Source organism: Glandiceps talaboti, chromosome 3 (genome assembly GCF_964340395.1).
Source record: "Glandiceps talaboti chromosome 3, keGlaTala1.1, whole genome shotgun sequence".
Lineage (NCBI taxonomy): Eukaryota > Metazoa > Hemichordata > Enteropneusta > Spengelidae > Glandiceps > Glandiceps talaboti.
The window spans coordinates 3,601,475-3,619,073 of record NC_135551.1 but is presented as its reverse complement, the minus strand read 5'-3'; the positions used below and the strand labels follow the sequence as shown (position 1 = coordinate 3,619,073).

Genomic DNA, 17,599 nt, shown 5'->3' with positions numbered 1-17,599 from the left:
TACTTTGAAACTGCACAGTAGATTTATAGAATGATGCACTATGTAATTCAAGACATATAAAAAGTATACAAATACCTCAGTATGGTGAACCTGTTCTGTTTGAAATTGATTTATAGTTACTGTATGACTTCAATCTGACTCAATACAATTTCTCCAAAGCATGATGCCAGGAAAGCTGGAGCTGAAGTTGTCAAACAAGTAGAGCATCCGTTGCTAAGTGGTCTCCTGTATCCAGGGTTACAAGCATTAGATGAAGAATACCTCAAAGTAGACTGTCAGTTTGGTGGTGTGGATCAAAGAAAGATTTTTACATTTGCAGAGAAGGTAATGTAATGAGGTTTGGATTGAGAAATGGTAGATTGTTACTTCAGCACAATTGAACTTATGGTTCTATAACACTATTTACATAGTATGTGGGGGTGGGGGGTATGTATGTGGGGGTGGGGGGTATGTGTATGTTGGTGGTATGAGTTGAAATTGTATGATAAGTAATAAACAATTTGTTATATGTATATTGGGAAGGTGGACGAGAACATTCATATGTATGGCTTTCAGTTTTTCCAACTACTTATTATATTGTGTATTTTAGTAATGAACAAAAGCTCTACTATTACTACAATAGTGCTAATAAAGTGTATTCATAATGCACCTGTCCTCCTCCATGTTATTAGCTTCCAATGGGTACCCAATAGCGTCGATAGTAAACTGCCTAAGGAAGCCTTTCAAGTGTCTACCCAATAGTATCGATAGCAAGATCAACACTTCAAGGTCAAATAGCTGCAATAAATTTTGTTTTCTACCATAACTCAAGTTGACTACAGAGAAACTCAATTTAAGTGTTTACACCTTTATTATCAAAGTTAAAGTTTCTTTTTCTATCATAAACTTTGACCTTGACCACTATATTCAAGGTCATATAGCAAATTGCTCAATAATGTAAAGATGTTTTGTATCCAGATGCATCATTCATGTGTCTACACCCATGTTTATCAAAGTAAGCTTTCAAGCTGAACACTAAGCTTCTTTAACGTTGACCTTCATCTTCAAAGTCAAGTAGCAAATTCTTCAATAACTTGCTCAAATAGTTTCAGTCACTGTGTAGAACAAAACAAAACATAATTTCATCAATCAACAGTGCAACAAAATATCAGAGTGTTATACTAATATTTCAATGACTGACAGTCATCTTCATCTCGGAATGAGGCAGTGACATAAAAAAAAGGTCATGACCTCAAACCTAAGGTGGTGTAAATGTTAGAACCGGTTCCCCCAGGATCTCGCCCATAGCAATGGTAGGTATAGATCTGTAAACTTGGAAGTTTTATACATAGAGACATGATTGAAATGTGTACTCTCTCATTGTTAGAGATTAATTGAAGCTTACTCTTCTGACAGTCTTCTGACCTTGACCTTCATCTCAAGGTCAAATTTATATCATTTTGACAGTTTGTTTATAGGATCCCTGTATAAATTGTCTATGCTAATATGATGAGGGGTAACCTTTCTGATAAGATTGTAATTCCATATTTCACAATACATGTTATGTTGGGCAACTACACTGTGCAATATCTTACCCACAACTCTCTCTGATTGGTATGCTTGGAAGTTCCTTATTTTATAACTTCTTCAATAACCCATATTTGCCAACATTTTAAGCATAGTAATTACGTTTAATTAATATGTAACAAAAGTACGTTTGGGGAATCAAAAATAAAGTTCTAAATTTTGCATAAAATGTGCTAACAAGTAAATGAAACATGTACTGTAAATAAAACACTTTTCAATGTCAAAGTATCAATAACTTGGGTAGACAGTGTGTATGATGTGTTTTAGTAATTTATGTAAATTTCTTTTGTCATACCTATTCAAATAAATCTATATCTTTGGCAAAGTCATAACAGGTGCATATATTTTCCTTAGTTTTGTGGAAAATATTTTGCATGTCTTTCAAGAAAATCTGTTGACAAATTTCTAAAATTGCTACTCCTTATACAATAAATCATTGATACCAAAACCAATGAAAATATATATTCAGAAACTCATCAGTGTCAATTCTACGTTTTGAAAATGGCAAAAATATTCATACAAAATCCTGTACACAGGTGAGATTTGTCTGACTTCAATGAGCTGATGTCCAACAGTACAAATCAGGGAGAGTTGTGGGTAAAATCTTGTACAGTGAACTATGGCTGAATACAAAAGACTTGTTCATTAAATGTCTGTCAAATTTTCATTTACAGTATCTACCACAGTTAGGCTATGCAAAGAGAATTCATCTAATGAATCCAATGGGTAAGTCTTGAAATTGTTAGTATTGTACTTTACTGAACAACCCTAGCAGAGTTTACTTTATTGAACAACCCTGGCAGAGTTTACTTTATTGAACAACCCTAGTAGAGTTTACTTTATTGAACAACCCTAGCAGAGTTTACTTTACTGAACAACACTGGCAGAGTTTACTTTATTAAACAACCCTAGCAGAGTTTACTTTACTGAACAACCCTAGCAGAGTTTACTTTACTGAACAACCCTAGCAGAGTTTACTTTGAACAACCCTGGCAGAGTTTATTTTATTGAACAACCCTAGCAGAGTTTACTTTATGAACAACCCTAGCAGAGTTTACTTTATGAACACCCCTAGCAGAGTTTACTTTATGAACAACCCTAGCAGAGTTTACTTTATTGAACAATCCTAGCAGAGTTTACTTTACTGAACAACACTGGCAGAGTTTACTTTATTAAACAACCCTAGCAGAGTTTACTTTTATTGAACAACCCTGGCTGAGTTCAATGATTTATTGTATGTCTAAAAAGTCAGAAAATAAATGTATGAAGTGATTTATTGAGAGTAACACATTGACTTGACTTCTCTTTTGTAGTCCCTGGTTTAACTGGAGGCAAAATGAGCTCATCAGATGAGGTATGTGCTTGTAAATCAGAGATTTTAAGTAAACTGCATATTATTAGATAGACACCTTAACTCTATGTACATGACTTTGTATAGATAGACACCTTAACTCTATGTACATGACTTTGTATAGATAGACACCTTAACTCTATGTACATGTATAGATAGACACCTTAACTCTATGTACATGTATAGATAGACACCTTAACTCTATGTACATGTATAGATAGACACCTTAACTCTATGTACATGTATAGATAGACACCTTAACTCTATGTACATGTATAGATAGACACCTTAACTCTATGTACATGTATAGATAGACACCTTAACTCTATGTACACGTATAGATAGACACCTTAACTCTATGTACATGTATAGATAGACATCTTAACTCTATGTACATGTATAGATAGACACCTTAACTCTATGTACATGTATAGATAGACACCTTAACTCTATGTACATGTATAGATAGATACCTTAACTCTATGTACATGTATAGATAGACACCTTAACTCTATGTACATGTATAAATAGACATCTTAACCGTTATCTTAAATATTGTTGATATGTTATTATTGTATTGTATTTATTTTCTTCTTCTTAGGAATCCAAGATTGACTTGTTAGACTATCCTGCTTTAGTGAAGAAGAAATTAAAGAAAGCTTTTTGTGAACCTGGCAATATACAAGAAAATGGTGTACTGGCATTTGCTAAACATGTGATATATCCCTTATTCAAAGAAGATGAAAGTAAGTGTAATAGCAAAATTAATGCTTTGGGTATATAAATGTATTTTGTTAAGAGCAGTACAAGTTAGTAAATTATACCTGTGTTTGGTAAGTTATTTTACCAGCCAGGGTCAATCAAAAGTATGATACAAAAAATAAAGTACATTGTATGGCAATCTATGTAAGGGTACACAGTGTTTGGCAATCTATGTAATGGTACACAGGTATGGCAATCTATGTAAGGGTACACAGTGTGGCAATCTATGTAAGGGTACACAGGTATGGCAATCTATGTAAGGGTACACAGGTATGGCAATCTATGTAAGGGTACACAGGTATGGCAATCTATGTAAGGGTACACAGGTATGGCAATCTATGTAAGGGTACACAGTATGGCAATCTATGTAAGGGTACACAGGTATGGCAATCTATGTAAGGGTACACAGGTATGGCAATCTATGTAAGGGTACACAGGTATGGCAATCTATGTAAGGGTACACAGGTATGGCAATCTATGTAAGGGTACACAGGTATGGCAATCTATGTAAGGGTACACAGGTATGGCAATCTATGTAAGGGTACACAGTATGGCAATCTATGTAAGGGTACACAGTGTGGCAATCTATGTAAGGGTACACAGTATGGCAATCTATGTAAGGGTACACAGGTATGGCAATCTATGTAAGGGTACACAGGTATGGCAATCTATGTAAGGGTACACAGTATGGCAATCTATGTAAGGGTACACAGGTATGGCAATCTATGTAAGGGTACACAGGTATGGCAATCTATGTAAGGGTACACAGTATGGCAATCTATGTAAGGGTACACAGTGTGGCAATCTATGTAAGGGTACACAGTATGGCAATCTATGTAAGGGTACACAGGTATGGCAATCTATGTAAGGGTACACAGGTATGGCAATCTATGTAAGGGTACACAGTATGGCAATCTATGTAAGGGTACACAGTGTGGCAATCTATGTAAGGGTACACAGTATGGCAATCTATGTAAGGGTACACAGGTATGGCAATCTATGTAAGGGTACACAGTATGGCAATCTATGTAAGGGTACACAGGTATGGCAATCTATGTAAGGGTACACAGGTATGGCAATCTATGTAAGGGTACACAGTATGGCAATCTATGTAAGGGTACACAGTGTGGCAATCTATGTAAGGGTACACAGGTATGGCAATCTATGTAAGGGTACACAGTATGGCAATCTATGTAAGGGTACACAGTATGGCAATCTATGTAAGGGTACACAGGTATGGCAATCTATGTAAGGGTACACAGGTATGGCAATCTATGTAAGGGTACACAGTGTGGCAATCTATGTAAGGGTACACAGGTATGGCAATCTATGTAAGGGTACACAGTATGGCAATCTATGTAAGGGTACACAGTATGGCAATCTATGTAAGGGTACACAGTGTGGCAATCTATGTAAGGGTACACAGTATGGCAATCTATGTAAGGGTACACAGGTATGGCAATCTATGTAAGGGTACACAGGTATGGCAATCTATGTAAGGGTACACAGTGTGGCAATCTAAGTAATAATACACAGTGTGGCGATCTATGTAATAATACACAGTGTGGCGATCTATGTAATAATACACAGTGTGGCGATCTATGTAATAATACACAGTGTGGCGATCTATGTAATAATACACAGTGTGGCAATCTAAGTAATAATACACAGTGTGGCAATCTAAGTAATAATACACAGTGTGGCGATCTATGTAATAATACACAGTGTGGCGATCTATGTAATAATACACAGTGTGGCGATCTATGTAATAAAACATAGTGTGGCAATCTATGTAATACACAGTATGGCAATCTATGTAATAATACACAGTGTGGCGATCTATGTAATAATACACAGTATGGCAATCTAGTATGTAATAATACACAGTATGGCAATCTAGTATGTAATAATACACAGTATGGCAATCTAGTATGTAATAATACACAGTATGGCAATCTATGTAATAATACACAGTATGGCAATCTAGTATGTAATGGTACACAGTATGGCAATCTAGTATGTAATAATACACAGTATGGCAATCTAGTATGTAATAATACACAGTATGGCAATCTAGTATGTAATAATACACAGTATGGCAATCTAGTATGTAATAATACACAGTATGGCAATCTATATAATTGTACAAAGTATGACGCATATTATTTATGAGTTTTCTAATGAAGCTTTGACCTTGACCTCTACCTTCAAGGTCAAATAGCCATAATCTCTGGATAAACATAGACTGACACTGTGTATTTGACTAATTTGTATATGTCGCCCAATATTTCTACTAGATCTACCAACTTATAATGACCAAATAGAAATACACTTAAAGTCTTGTATTTTAATTTTGTAATGTTTGTTTTTATTTTGGTAGAGTTCGTTATCAAAAGAGATGAAAAGTTTGGAGGAGATGTAGAGTATGGTGACTTTGAATCCCTTCAGCAGGCATTTGCAAAAGAAGAAATCCACCCTGGCGATCTGAAAGCAGCTGCTGAAATATACCTTAATAGATTATTAGACCCAATCAGAAAGAAGTTTGATGACAAAGAGATGAAAAAACTGTCCAGCTCAGCCTATCCACCACCACCAAAGACAAGTAAGATAAATATTGTGGATAGCAACATGTTGTAAACAGCTAGTGTATGGGTCAAATGAATAGACAGTGTATGGGTCAAATAGACAGTGAATGGGTCAAATGAATAGACAGTACTGTATGGGTCAAATAGACAGTGAATGGGTCAAATGAATAGACAGTGTATGGGTCAGTGTATAGACAGTGTATGGGTCAAATGTATAGATAGTGTATGGGTCAAATGTATAGACAGTGTATGGGTCAAATGTATAGATAGTGTATGGGTCAAATGTATATATACAGTGTATGGGTCAATGTATAGATAGTGTATGGGTCAAATGTATAAATAGTGTATGGTCAAATGTATAGATAGTGTATGGGTCAAATGTATAGACAGTGTATGGGTCAAATGTATAGATAGTGTATGGGTCAAATGTATATATACAGTGTATGGGTCAATGTATAGATAGTGTATGGGTCAAATGTATAAATAGTGTATGGTCAAATGTATAGATAGTGTATGGGTCAAATGTATAGATAGTGTATGGGTCAAATGTATAGATAGTGTATGGGTCAAATGTATAGATAGTGTATGGTCAAATGTATAGATAGTGTATGGGTCAATGTATAGATAGTGTATGGGTCAAATAGACAGTGTATGGTCAAATGACCCAAATACTGCCTGGTGAGACATGTGATGTCATCCTATTGAAATGTACCCTGACAGTACTGTTGGAGGTTATTGTCAATGATTTTCTGACCCAATTGGTAGCAATAAATTATGTTGAATACTCTTATAGACTCACTGATGTTATCTTTAATTATTTCCAACACACATGCAATCTCGTTGATGGCTTGCTACAGTTTTAGTGCCTCATATCTTTTCTGATACCCCCCCCCCCTCCTAAAGAATTGAAATCTTTTTCATTTGCTACACAGAACCAGGCAAAGGTGGTGCAGCTGCTACAGAGGCTGATGTCACACCAGCTAGACTTGACCTCAGAGTTGGTAAAATTATGTCAGTGAAAAAGGTAAATAACTAGAGAGATTGAGAGTTACGTCTGGGAAGCTGAGAGAAATGCAGAACAAGTTAGTGAATATTTTAGGGCTTGAATGTGACAAAGGGTATGCATGGAACAAATAGTACTTTTAAGATATGAGGGAGGGAGAGAAAGAGAGGGGTGAATGTGACTAGGGGTATGCAGGGAACAAAAAGCACTTTTAAGATATGAGGAAGGGAGAGAAAGAGAGGGGTCAATGTGACTAGGGGTATGCAGGGAACAAAAAGCACTTTTAAGATATGAGGGAGGGAGAGAAAGAGAGGGGTTAATGTGACTAGGGGTATGCAGGGAACAAAAAGCACTTTTAAGATATGAGGGAGGGAGAGAAAGAGAGGGGTGAATGTGTCAAGGGGTATGCAGGGAACAAAAAGCACTTTTAAGATATGAGGAAGGGAGAGAAAGAGAGGGGTTAATGTGACTAGGGGTATGCAGGGAACAAAAAGCACTTTTAAGATATGAGGAAGGGAGACAAAAAGAGAGGGGTTAATGTGACTAGGGGTATGCAGGGAACAAATAGTACTTTTAAGATATGAGGAAGGGAGAGAAAGAGAGAGGTGAATGTGACTAGGGGTATGCAGGGAACAAATAGTACTTTTAAGATATGAGGGAAGGAGAGAAAGAGAGGGGTGAATGTGACTAGGGGTATGCAGGGAACAAATAGTACTTTTAAGATATGAGGAAGGGAGAGAAAGAGAGAGGTGAATGTGACTAGGGGTATGCAGGGAACAAATAGTACTTTTAAGATATGAGGAAGGGAGAGAAAGAGAGGGGTGAATGTGACTAGGGGTATGCAGGGAACAAATAGTACTTTTAAGATATGAGGAAGGGAGAGAAAGAGAGAGGTGAATGTGACTAGGGGTATGCAGGGAACAAAAAGCACTTTTAAGATATGAGGAAGGGAGAGAAAGAGAGGGGTTAATGTGACGGGGTCTGCAGGGAACAAAAAGCACTTTTAAGATATTAGGGAGGGAGAGAAAGAGAGGGGTTAATGTGACTAGGGGTATGCAGGGAACAAAAAGCACTTTTAAGATATGAGGAAGGGAGAGAAAGAGAGGGGTTAATGTGACTAGGGGTATGCAGGGAACAAAAAGCACTTTTAAGATATGAGGAAGGGAGACAAAAAGAGAGGGGTTAATGTGACTAGGGGTATGCAGGGAACAAATAGTACTTTTAAGATATGAGGGAGGGAGAGAAAGAGAGGGGTGAATGTGTCAAGGGATATGCAGGGAACAAAAAGCACTTTTAAGATATGAGGAAGGGAGAGAAAGAGAGGGGTTAATGTGACTAGGGGTATGCAGGGAACAAATAGTACTTTTAAGATATGAGGGAAGGAGAGAAAGAGAGGGGTGAATGTGTCAAGGGGTATGCAGGGAACAAATAGCACTTTTAAGATGTGAGGAAGGGAGAGAAAGAGAGGGGTGAATGTGACTAGGGGTATGCAGGGAACAAAAAGCACTTTTAAGATATGAGGAAGGGAGAGAAAGAGAGGGGTGAATGTGACTAGGGGTATGCAGGGAACAAAAAGCACTTTTAAGATATGAGGAAGGGAGAGAAAGAGAGGGGTTAATGTGACTAGGGGTATGCAGGGAACAAAAAACACTTTTAAGATGTGAGGGAAGGAGAGAAAGAGAGGGGTTAATGTGACGGGGTCTGCAGGGAACAAAAAGCACTTTTAAGATATGAGGGAGGGAGAGAAAGAGAGAGGTTAATGTGACTAGGGGTATGCAGGGAACAAATAGTACTTTTAAGATATGAGGGAGGGAGAGAAAGAGGGGTTAATGTGACTAGGGGTATGTAGGGAACAAAAAGTACTTTTAAGATGTGAGGGAGGGAGAGAAAGGGGTTAATGTGACTAGGGGTATGCAGGGAACAAAAAGCACTTTTAAGATGTGAGGGAGGGAGAGAAAGAGAGGGGTTAATGTGACTAGGGGTATGTAGGGAACAAAAAGACTTAAGATGTGAGGGAGGGAGAGAAAGAGAGGGGTTAATGTGACTAGGAGTATGCAGGGAACAAAAAGCACTTTTAAGATATGAGGGAGGGAGAGAAAGAGAGGGGTTAATGTGACTAGGGGTATGCAGGGAACAAAAAGCACTTTTAAGATATGAGGGAGGGAGAGAAAGAGGGGTTAATGTGACTAGGGGTATGCAGGGAACAAAAAGCACTTTTAAAATGTGAGGGAGGGAGAGAAAGAGAGGGGTTAATGTGTCTTTTATTATTTGTAGATATAATTAATATATGTAGTAATTTAAAATATACAGTAACACGTGTGCAAGATATTGATGTCAATTCTATCTTTTATAGCATCCAGATGCAGATACATTATACATTGAAGAGATAGATATCGGGGGAGAAAGTAGGACAGTGGTTAGTGGCTTGGCTGGTATTGTACCAATGGAAGAACTTCAAGATAAAATAGTAGTTTTACTGTGTAATCTGAAACCAGTGAAAATGAGAGGAATAGAGTCTAAGGCTATGTTAATGTGTGCTTCAAAGTAAGTTCTAAATTATATTTATTATTATTATTATTATATGGTATACAATATACATAGTTATTTCTTCGTTGAACGCCTGGAACAAGTGCTTAGAAATCTCGTAAGAATCCTTATCTAGATAGGTACCCCTGTAACAAGTGTTTATGATATTGATAAGAATCCTTATCTAGATAGGTACCCCTGTAACAAGTGTTTATGATATTGATAAGAATCCTTATCTAGATAGGTACCCCTGTAACAAGTGTTTACGATATTGATAAGAATCCTTATCTAGATAGGTACCCCTGTAACAAGTGTTTACGATATTGATAAGAATCCTTATCTAGATAGGTACCCCTGTAACAAGTGTTTATGATATTGATAAGAATCCTTATCTAGATAGGTACCCCTGTAACAAGTGTTTACAATATTGATAAGAATCCTTATCTAGATAGGTACCCTTGTAACAAGTGTTTATGATATTGATAAGAATCCTTATCTAGATAGGTACCCTTGTAACAAGTGTTTATGATATTGATAAGAATCCTTATCTAGATAGGTACCCCTGTAACAAGTGTTTATGATATTGATAAGAATCCTTATCTAGATAGGTACCCTTGTAACAAGTGTTTATGATATTGATAAGAATCCTTATCTGATCCTAATACCAACATTTCTACTTTAAAATACAGTGTGTATGAAATACTAACTTTACAATTGTGTAGTAGATAGACATTAAAATATATTATAGTGATCCACTCACTATTTAATATACAGTGATCCACTCACTATTTAATATACAATGATCCACTCACTATTTAATATACAGTGATCCACTCACTATTTAATATACAGTGATCCACTCACTATTTAATATACAGTGATCCACTCACTATTTCATATACAATGATCCACTCACTATTTAATATACAATGATCCACTCACTATTTAATATACAGTGATCCACTCACTATTTAATATACAGTGATCCACTCACTATTTCAAATAGTGATCCACTCAATATTTAATATACAATGATCCACTCACTATTTAATATACATTGATCCACTCACTATTTTATATTCAGTGATCCACTCACTATTTCATATAGTGATCCACTCACTATTTAATATACAGTGATCCACTCACTATTTAATATACAGTGATCCACTCACTATTTAATATACAGTGAGCCACTCACTATTTAATATACAATGATCCACTCACTATTTAATATACAGTGATCCACTCACTATTTAATATACAGTGATCCACTCACTATTTAATATACAGTGATCCACTCAATATTTAATATACAGTGATCCACTCACTATTTAATATACAGTGAGCCACTCACTATTTCATATACAATGATCCACTCACTATTTAATATATAGTGATCCACTCACTATTTAATATACAGTGATCCACTCACTATTTAATATACAGTGATCCACTCAATATTTCATATACAGTGATCCACTCACTATTTGATATACAGTGATCCACTCACTATTTCATATACAGTGATCCACTCACTATTTCAAATAGTGATCCACTCACTATTTCATATACAGTGATCCACTCAATATTTCATATACATTTTGTACAGTGAGCCACTCAATATTTCATATACAGTGATCCACTCAATATTTAATATACAGTGATCCACTCACTATTTAATATACAGTGATCCACTCACTATTTCATATACAGTGATCCACTCACTATTTCATATACAGTGATCCACTCAATATTTCATATACAGTGAGCCACTCAATATTTCATATACAATGATCCACTAACTATTTAATATACAGTGATCCACTCACTATTTAATATACAGTGATCCACTCAATATTTCATATACAGTGAGCCACTCACTATTTAATATACAGTGATCCACTCAATATTTCATATACAATGATCCACTCACTATTTAATATACAATGATCCATTCACTATTTAATATACAGTGATCCACTCACTATTTAATATACATTGATCCACTCAATATTTCATATACAGTGAGCCACTCACTATTTAATATACAATGATCCATTCACTATTTAATATACAGTGATCCACTCACTATTTAATATACATTGATCCACTCACTATTTAATATACAGTGATCCACTCACTATTTAATATACAGTGATCCACTCACTATTTAATATACAGTGATCCACTCACTATTTAATATACAGTGATCCATTCACTATTTAATATACAGTGATCCATTCACTATTTAATATACATTGATCCACTCACTATTTCATATACAATGATCCACTCACTATTTAATATACATTGATCCATTCACTATTTAATATACAGTGATCCATTCACTATTTAATATACATTGATCCACTCAATATTTAATATACAGTGATCCACTCACTATTTCATATACAATGATCCACTCACTATTTAATATACATTGATCCATTCACTATTTAATATACAGTGATCCACTCACTATTTAATATACATTTATCCACTCACTATTTAATATACAGTGATCCACTCACTATTTAATATACAGTGATCCACTCACTATTTCAAATAGTGATCCACTCACTATTTCATATACAATGATCCATTCACTATTTAATATACAGTGATCCACTCACTATTTCATATACAATGATCCATTCACTATTTAATATACATTGATCCATTCACTATTTAATATACAATGATCCACTCACTATTTAATATACAGTGATCCACTCACTATTTAATATACAATGATCCATTCACTATTTAATATACAGTGATCCACTCACTATTTAATATACAGTGATCCACTCACTATTTCATATACAATGATCCATTCACTATTTAATATACATTGATCCATTCACTATTTAATATACAGTGATCCACTCACTATTTAATATACATTGATCCACTCACTATTTAATATACATTGATCCACTCAATATTTAATATACAGTGATCCACTCACTATTTCATATACAATGATCCACTCACTATTTAATATACATTGATCCATTCACTATTTAATATACATTGATCCACTCAATATTTAATATACAGTGATCCACTCACTATTTAATATACAGTGATCCACTCACTATTTAATATACAATGATCCATTCACTATTTAATATACATTGATCCATTCACTATTTAATATACATTGATCCATTCACTATTTAATATACATTGATCCATTCACTATTTAATATACAATGATCCACTCACTATTTCATATACAATGATCCACTCACTATTTAATATACAATGATCCATTCACTATTTAATATACAATGATCCACTCACTATTTAATATACAATGATCCATTCACTATTTAATATACAATGATCCACTCACTATTTCATATACAATGATCCATTCACTATTTAATATACAATGATCCATTCACTATTTAATATACAGTGATCCACTCACTATTTAATATACATTGATCCATTCACTATTTAATATACAATGATCCACTTACTATTTAATATACAGTGATCCACTCACTATTTAATATACAGTGATCCACTCACTATTTAATATACAATGATCCACTCACTATTTAATATACAGTGATCCCCTCACTATTTAATATACAGTGATCCACTCACTATTTAATATACATTGATCCATTCACTATTTAATATACAATGATCCACTTACTATTTAATATACAGTGATCCACTTACTATTTAATATACAGTGATCCATTCACTATTTAATATACAATGATCCACTTACTATTTAATATACAATGATCCACTTACTATTTAATATACAGTGATCCACTTACTATTTAATATACATTGATCCATTCACTATTTAATATACAGTGATCCACTCACTATTTAATATACAGTGATCCACTTACTATTTAATATACAGTGATCCACTTACTATTTAATATACATTGATCCATTCACTATTTAATATACAATGATCCACTTACTATTTAATATACAGTGATCCACTTACTATTTAATATACAGTGATCCATTCACTATTTAATATACAATGATCCACTTACTATTTAATATACAATGATCCACTTACTATTTAATATACAGTGATCCACTTACTATTTAATATACAATGATCCATTCACTATTTAATATACAGTGATCCACTCACTATTTAATATACATTGATCCATTCACTATTTAATATACAATGATCCACTTACTATTTAATATACAGTGATCCACTTACTATTTAATATACATTGATCCATTCACTATTTAATATACAATGATCCACTTACTATTTAATATACAATGATCCACTTACTATTTAATATACAGTGATCCACTCACTATTTAATATACAGTGATCCACTCACTATTTAATATACAGTGATCCACTTACTATTTAATATACAATGATCCTCTCACTATTTAATATACAGTGATCCATTCACTATTTAATATACAGTGATCCACTCACTATTTAATATACAGTGATCCACTCACTATTTAATATACAGTGATCCACTCACTATTTAATATACAGTGATCCACTCAATATTTCATATACAATGATCCACTCACTATTTAATATACATTGATCCATTCACTATTTAATATACAGTGATCCACAGTGAGCCACTCACTATTTAATATACAGTGATCCACTCACTATTTAATATACAGTGATCCATTCACTATTTAGTATACCAGTACAGTGATCCACTCACTATTAAAAAAGGTTCATAAAATAGTTAAAAATGTTGTAAGCATGTATTCAGTGTATACATTTCTCCTGCAGCAACCCTGTTTCTTCTATAGCAACCCTTCTACAACACTTCCTTTCTTTCTTTCTGCAGTGAAGATGCTTCTATTGTAGAACCACTTGAGCCACCAGAGGGCAGTGCTCCAGGTGACAAGGTATTTATAGAAGGGTACGAGAATGGCACACCAGATGCAGAACTCAAACCAAAGAAGAAAGTATTTGAAAAAGTACAGGTGAGTCTATATAACAGAGGTTTGGTTGTCAATGTGGTGTACTGTGAATATAGCAGAGGTTTGGGTGTCATTGTCATTTGGGTGTCATTACATGTCTCACCATGTGAGTGTGTACTCCCACATTATCAATAGTAAGCTTTCTAATGAACATTGACCTTGACCTCCACTGACATGTTCAAGGTCAAACGGCCTATAAATTTCTTTTCTTCCATTACTCTTGAAGTTCAATACACAGAGAAGCATATACACCTAAATAAATTTCTTTTTATATCTTGACCTATAACCTTGACCTCCAGGTTTGAGGTCAAACAGCAAATTATTGATGAAGATTCATATCAAGAGACACATGTCTGCACTTTGGTTTTTCAAGCTAGACACTAAGCTTTGACCTCCATATTCAAGGTCAATTAGCAATTTACTCCATACATTTGAAGTATTCTATGTATAGACACAAGTCAGTTTTATACATCCATACTGTAGAGACGAGCATTCTGACCTATGACCTTGACCATTGATCTTGTAACTCAAATACTGATTTGCTAAATAATGTTGAAAGTTTTTTAATCTAGCCAGTATTTAACCCAATCTTGTCAGACTGACCTTTGAATCATATAAGAAAGTCTTTATCAACTAGATGTTCATTATCTCTTGTCGTTTGTCTGGGTCAAATAACATCACTCATGAGTAGACTTGAGCCACTTGTAGGACCATTTCAGAAAACCATTAAAGGACATTTAGTGTTTGGGAGCTTTGTCATTGACAAAGACTTGTTTGCTTTATTTGTAGGTGGATTTCACTTGTTAAATGTCTGTAATTTGCTTTATTTGTAGGTGGATTTCAGAACCACATCAGAGCTTGTTGCAGAGTGGAAGGGGTCACCATTTATGACAAAACTTGGTATTATCAAAGTGAAAAGTCTAAAAGGAGCCATTATAAGATAGGAGTTATTGTGAAGTTGCCATAGATACAGACTTGATATGGGACTTATAAAGTGAAGCATAGATACAGACTTCTTTATTATTGCAACTATAGACATTGGACTTGTACAGTGAAGCCATAGATACAGACCTCTTATCATGTACCTATGCCCAGATCAATCATTCTTGACGATGTTTAATGTGAAATATAACTTTTGACATGACATGTTAAACGTCATGATATTCATGTTAAACATCATCAGAAAACACCCCTCTGATTGGACAAAAAACATGTTCAGAATATAAAGAAACTTTAAACAAAATGGTGGGTGATCTTTGATGTTGAAGTTAGGGATATTGCTTATGGTCACAACACTAAGAAATTTTCAAAACAAAGAAATGTTGACGAAAATATCCATATCCAAATGATACTATTTATGATTGTAAATTCATAACACTGTACAAGTACATACGTTTTGAAATGGTATCACCAAAGTGACTGTGAATGTAAGCCACCCACTGTGTACACAAGCCTCACCACACTATCATGTGGCAGTAGTTATGCTTGCAGTCAACCATCTAGTTTTTAAAGCATTTTCTGAAACTGACTGACATTTAAATAGATCAGATCTATACTGCACTTTCAGGTTAGCACCCTTTTGACCACAATATATCTACCAATAGAAATCTTGCTAGTCCTTTTGCTACAATTTTCTATTCTTAATGGGGTGGGGGTGGGGGTGGGGTGGGGGGTGATAGGGGGGATAGGGCATATTTGATGTAAAATAAGACCATGTATACAATAGTTACACTTAATACAAGTACCTGTCCATATGATGTTTTCAGGTATGATATGACCTATCTGGTAGTATATTTGACCTTGACCCTGACCTTCAGTTTTAATAACACAGAAGTAAAGTGTTTGAGGAGATGTGTATCTTATGAAGACTTGTCAAACAGTTACAGTGTCATCAAATTACATTACATTGTATTGAGTTTATTAGTAATGTAACTACAGTGTCATCAATAATACATGTACATTGTTTTAAAGGTGCACAAACTGAGTGTATATGTTTGTAGACTTAGTTTTTGCTGTATATTGAAAAAGGTTCTCACAGTATTGTACCTACTGAAGCACACCTAACCACCACTTGCAATTGCAAATGACTGAAATCACACCTACTACTACTACTACTACTACCACTACTACTACTACTACCACCACCACCACCACCACCACTACTACTACTACCACTACTACTACTACTACTACCACCACCACCACCACTACTACTACTACCACCACCACTACTACTACTACCACCACCACCACCACCACTACTACTACTACTATCACTACTACTACTACCACCACCACCACCACTACTACTACTACTACCACTACTACCACTACCACCACCACTACTACTACTACTACCACCACCACCACCACCACTACTACTACTACCACCACCACCACCACTACTACCACCACCACCACCACCATTACTGCTACTACTACCACTACCACCACCACCACCACCACTACTACTACCACTACTACTACTACTACCACCACCACTATTACTACCACCACAACTACTACTACTACCACTACTACTACTACCACTACCACCACCACCACTACTACTACCACTACTACTACTACTACTACTACTACTACCACTACTACTACTACCACCACCATTACTACTACTACCACTACTACCACCACCACCACTACTACTACTACCACCACCACCACTACTACTACTACTACTACTAGTGGTAGTTGTCTTCTGTACAGCTGTAAGCATGGGACTCATTGTCAATAAAGTAAAACTATAAAATAAATAAATTAGACTTGTTCTTGATTTTGATACAATTTGAAATAATACACTTGATACAGAAAGAAAGT

The 17,599-nt window shown here is 35.0% G+C and overlaps 1 protein-coding gene across 1 annotated transcript in view; it reads left to right on the top strand.

The window, feature by feature from the left end:
- LOC144432529 (tyrosine--tRNA ligase, cytoplasmic-like) overlaps positions 1-16,403 on the top strand; it is a 30,217-nt gene extending 13,814 nt beyond the window's left edge. The window contains exons 6-14 of the mRNA XM_078120755.1: positions 160-324; positions 2,241-2,292; positions 2,880-2,920; positions 3,519-3,663; positions 6,060-6,281; positions 7,197-7,288; positions 9,621-9,811; positions 14,626-14,764; positions 15,595-16,403. Coding sequence (XP_077976881.1) covers positions 160-324; positions 2,241-2,292; positions 2,880-2,920; positions 3,519-3,663; positions 6,060-6,281; positions 7,197-7,288; positions 9,621-9,811; positions 14,626-14,764; positions 15,595-15,705 — 1,158 coding nt within the window. The 3' untranslated portion in view covers positions 15,706-16,403. The remainder of the gene's footprint in view (positions 1-159; positions 325-2,240; positions 2,293-2,879; positions 2,921-3,518; positions 3,664-6,059; positions 6,282-7,196; positions 7,289-9,620; positions 9,812-14,625; positions 14,765-15,594) is intronic.
- The last annotated feature ends 1,196 nt before the right edge of the window (positions 16,404-17,599 follow it).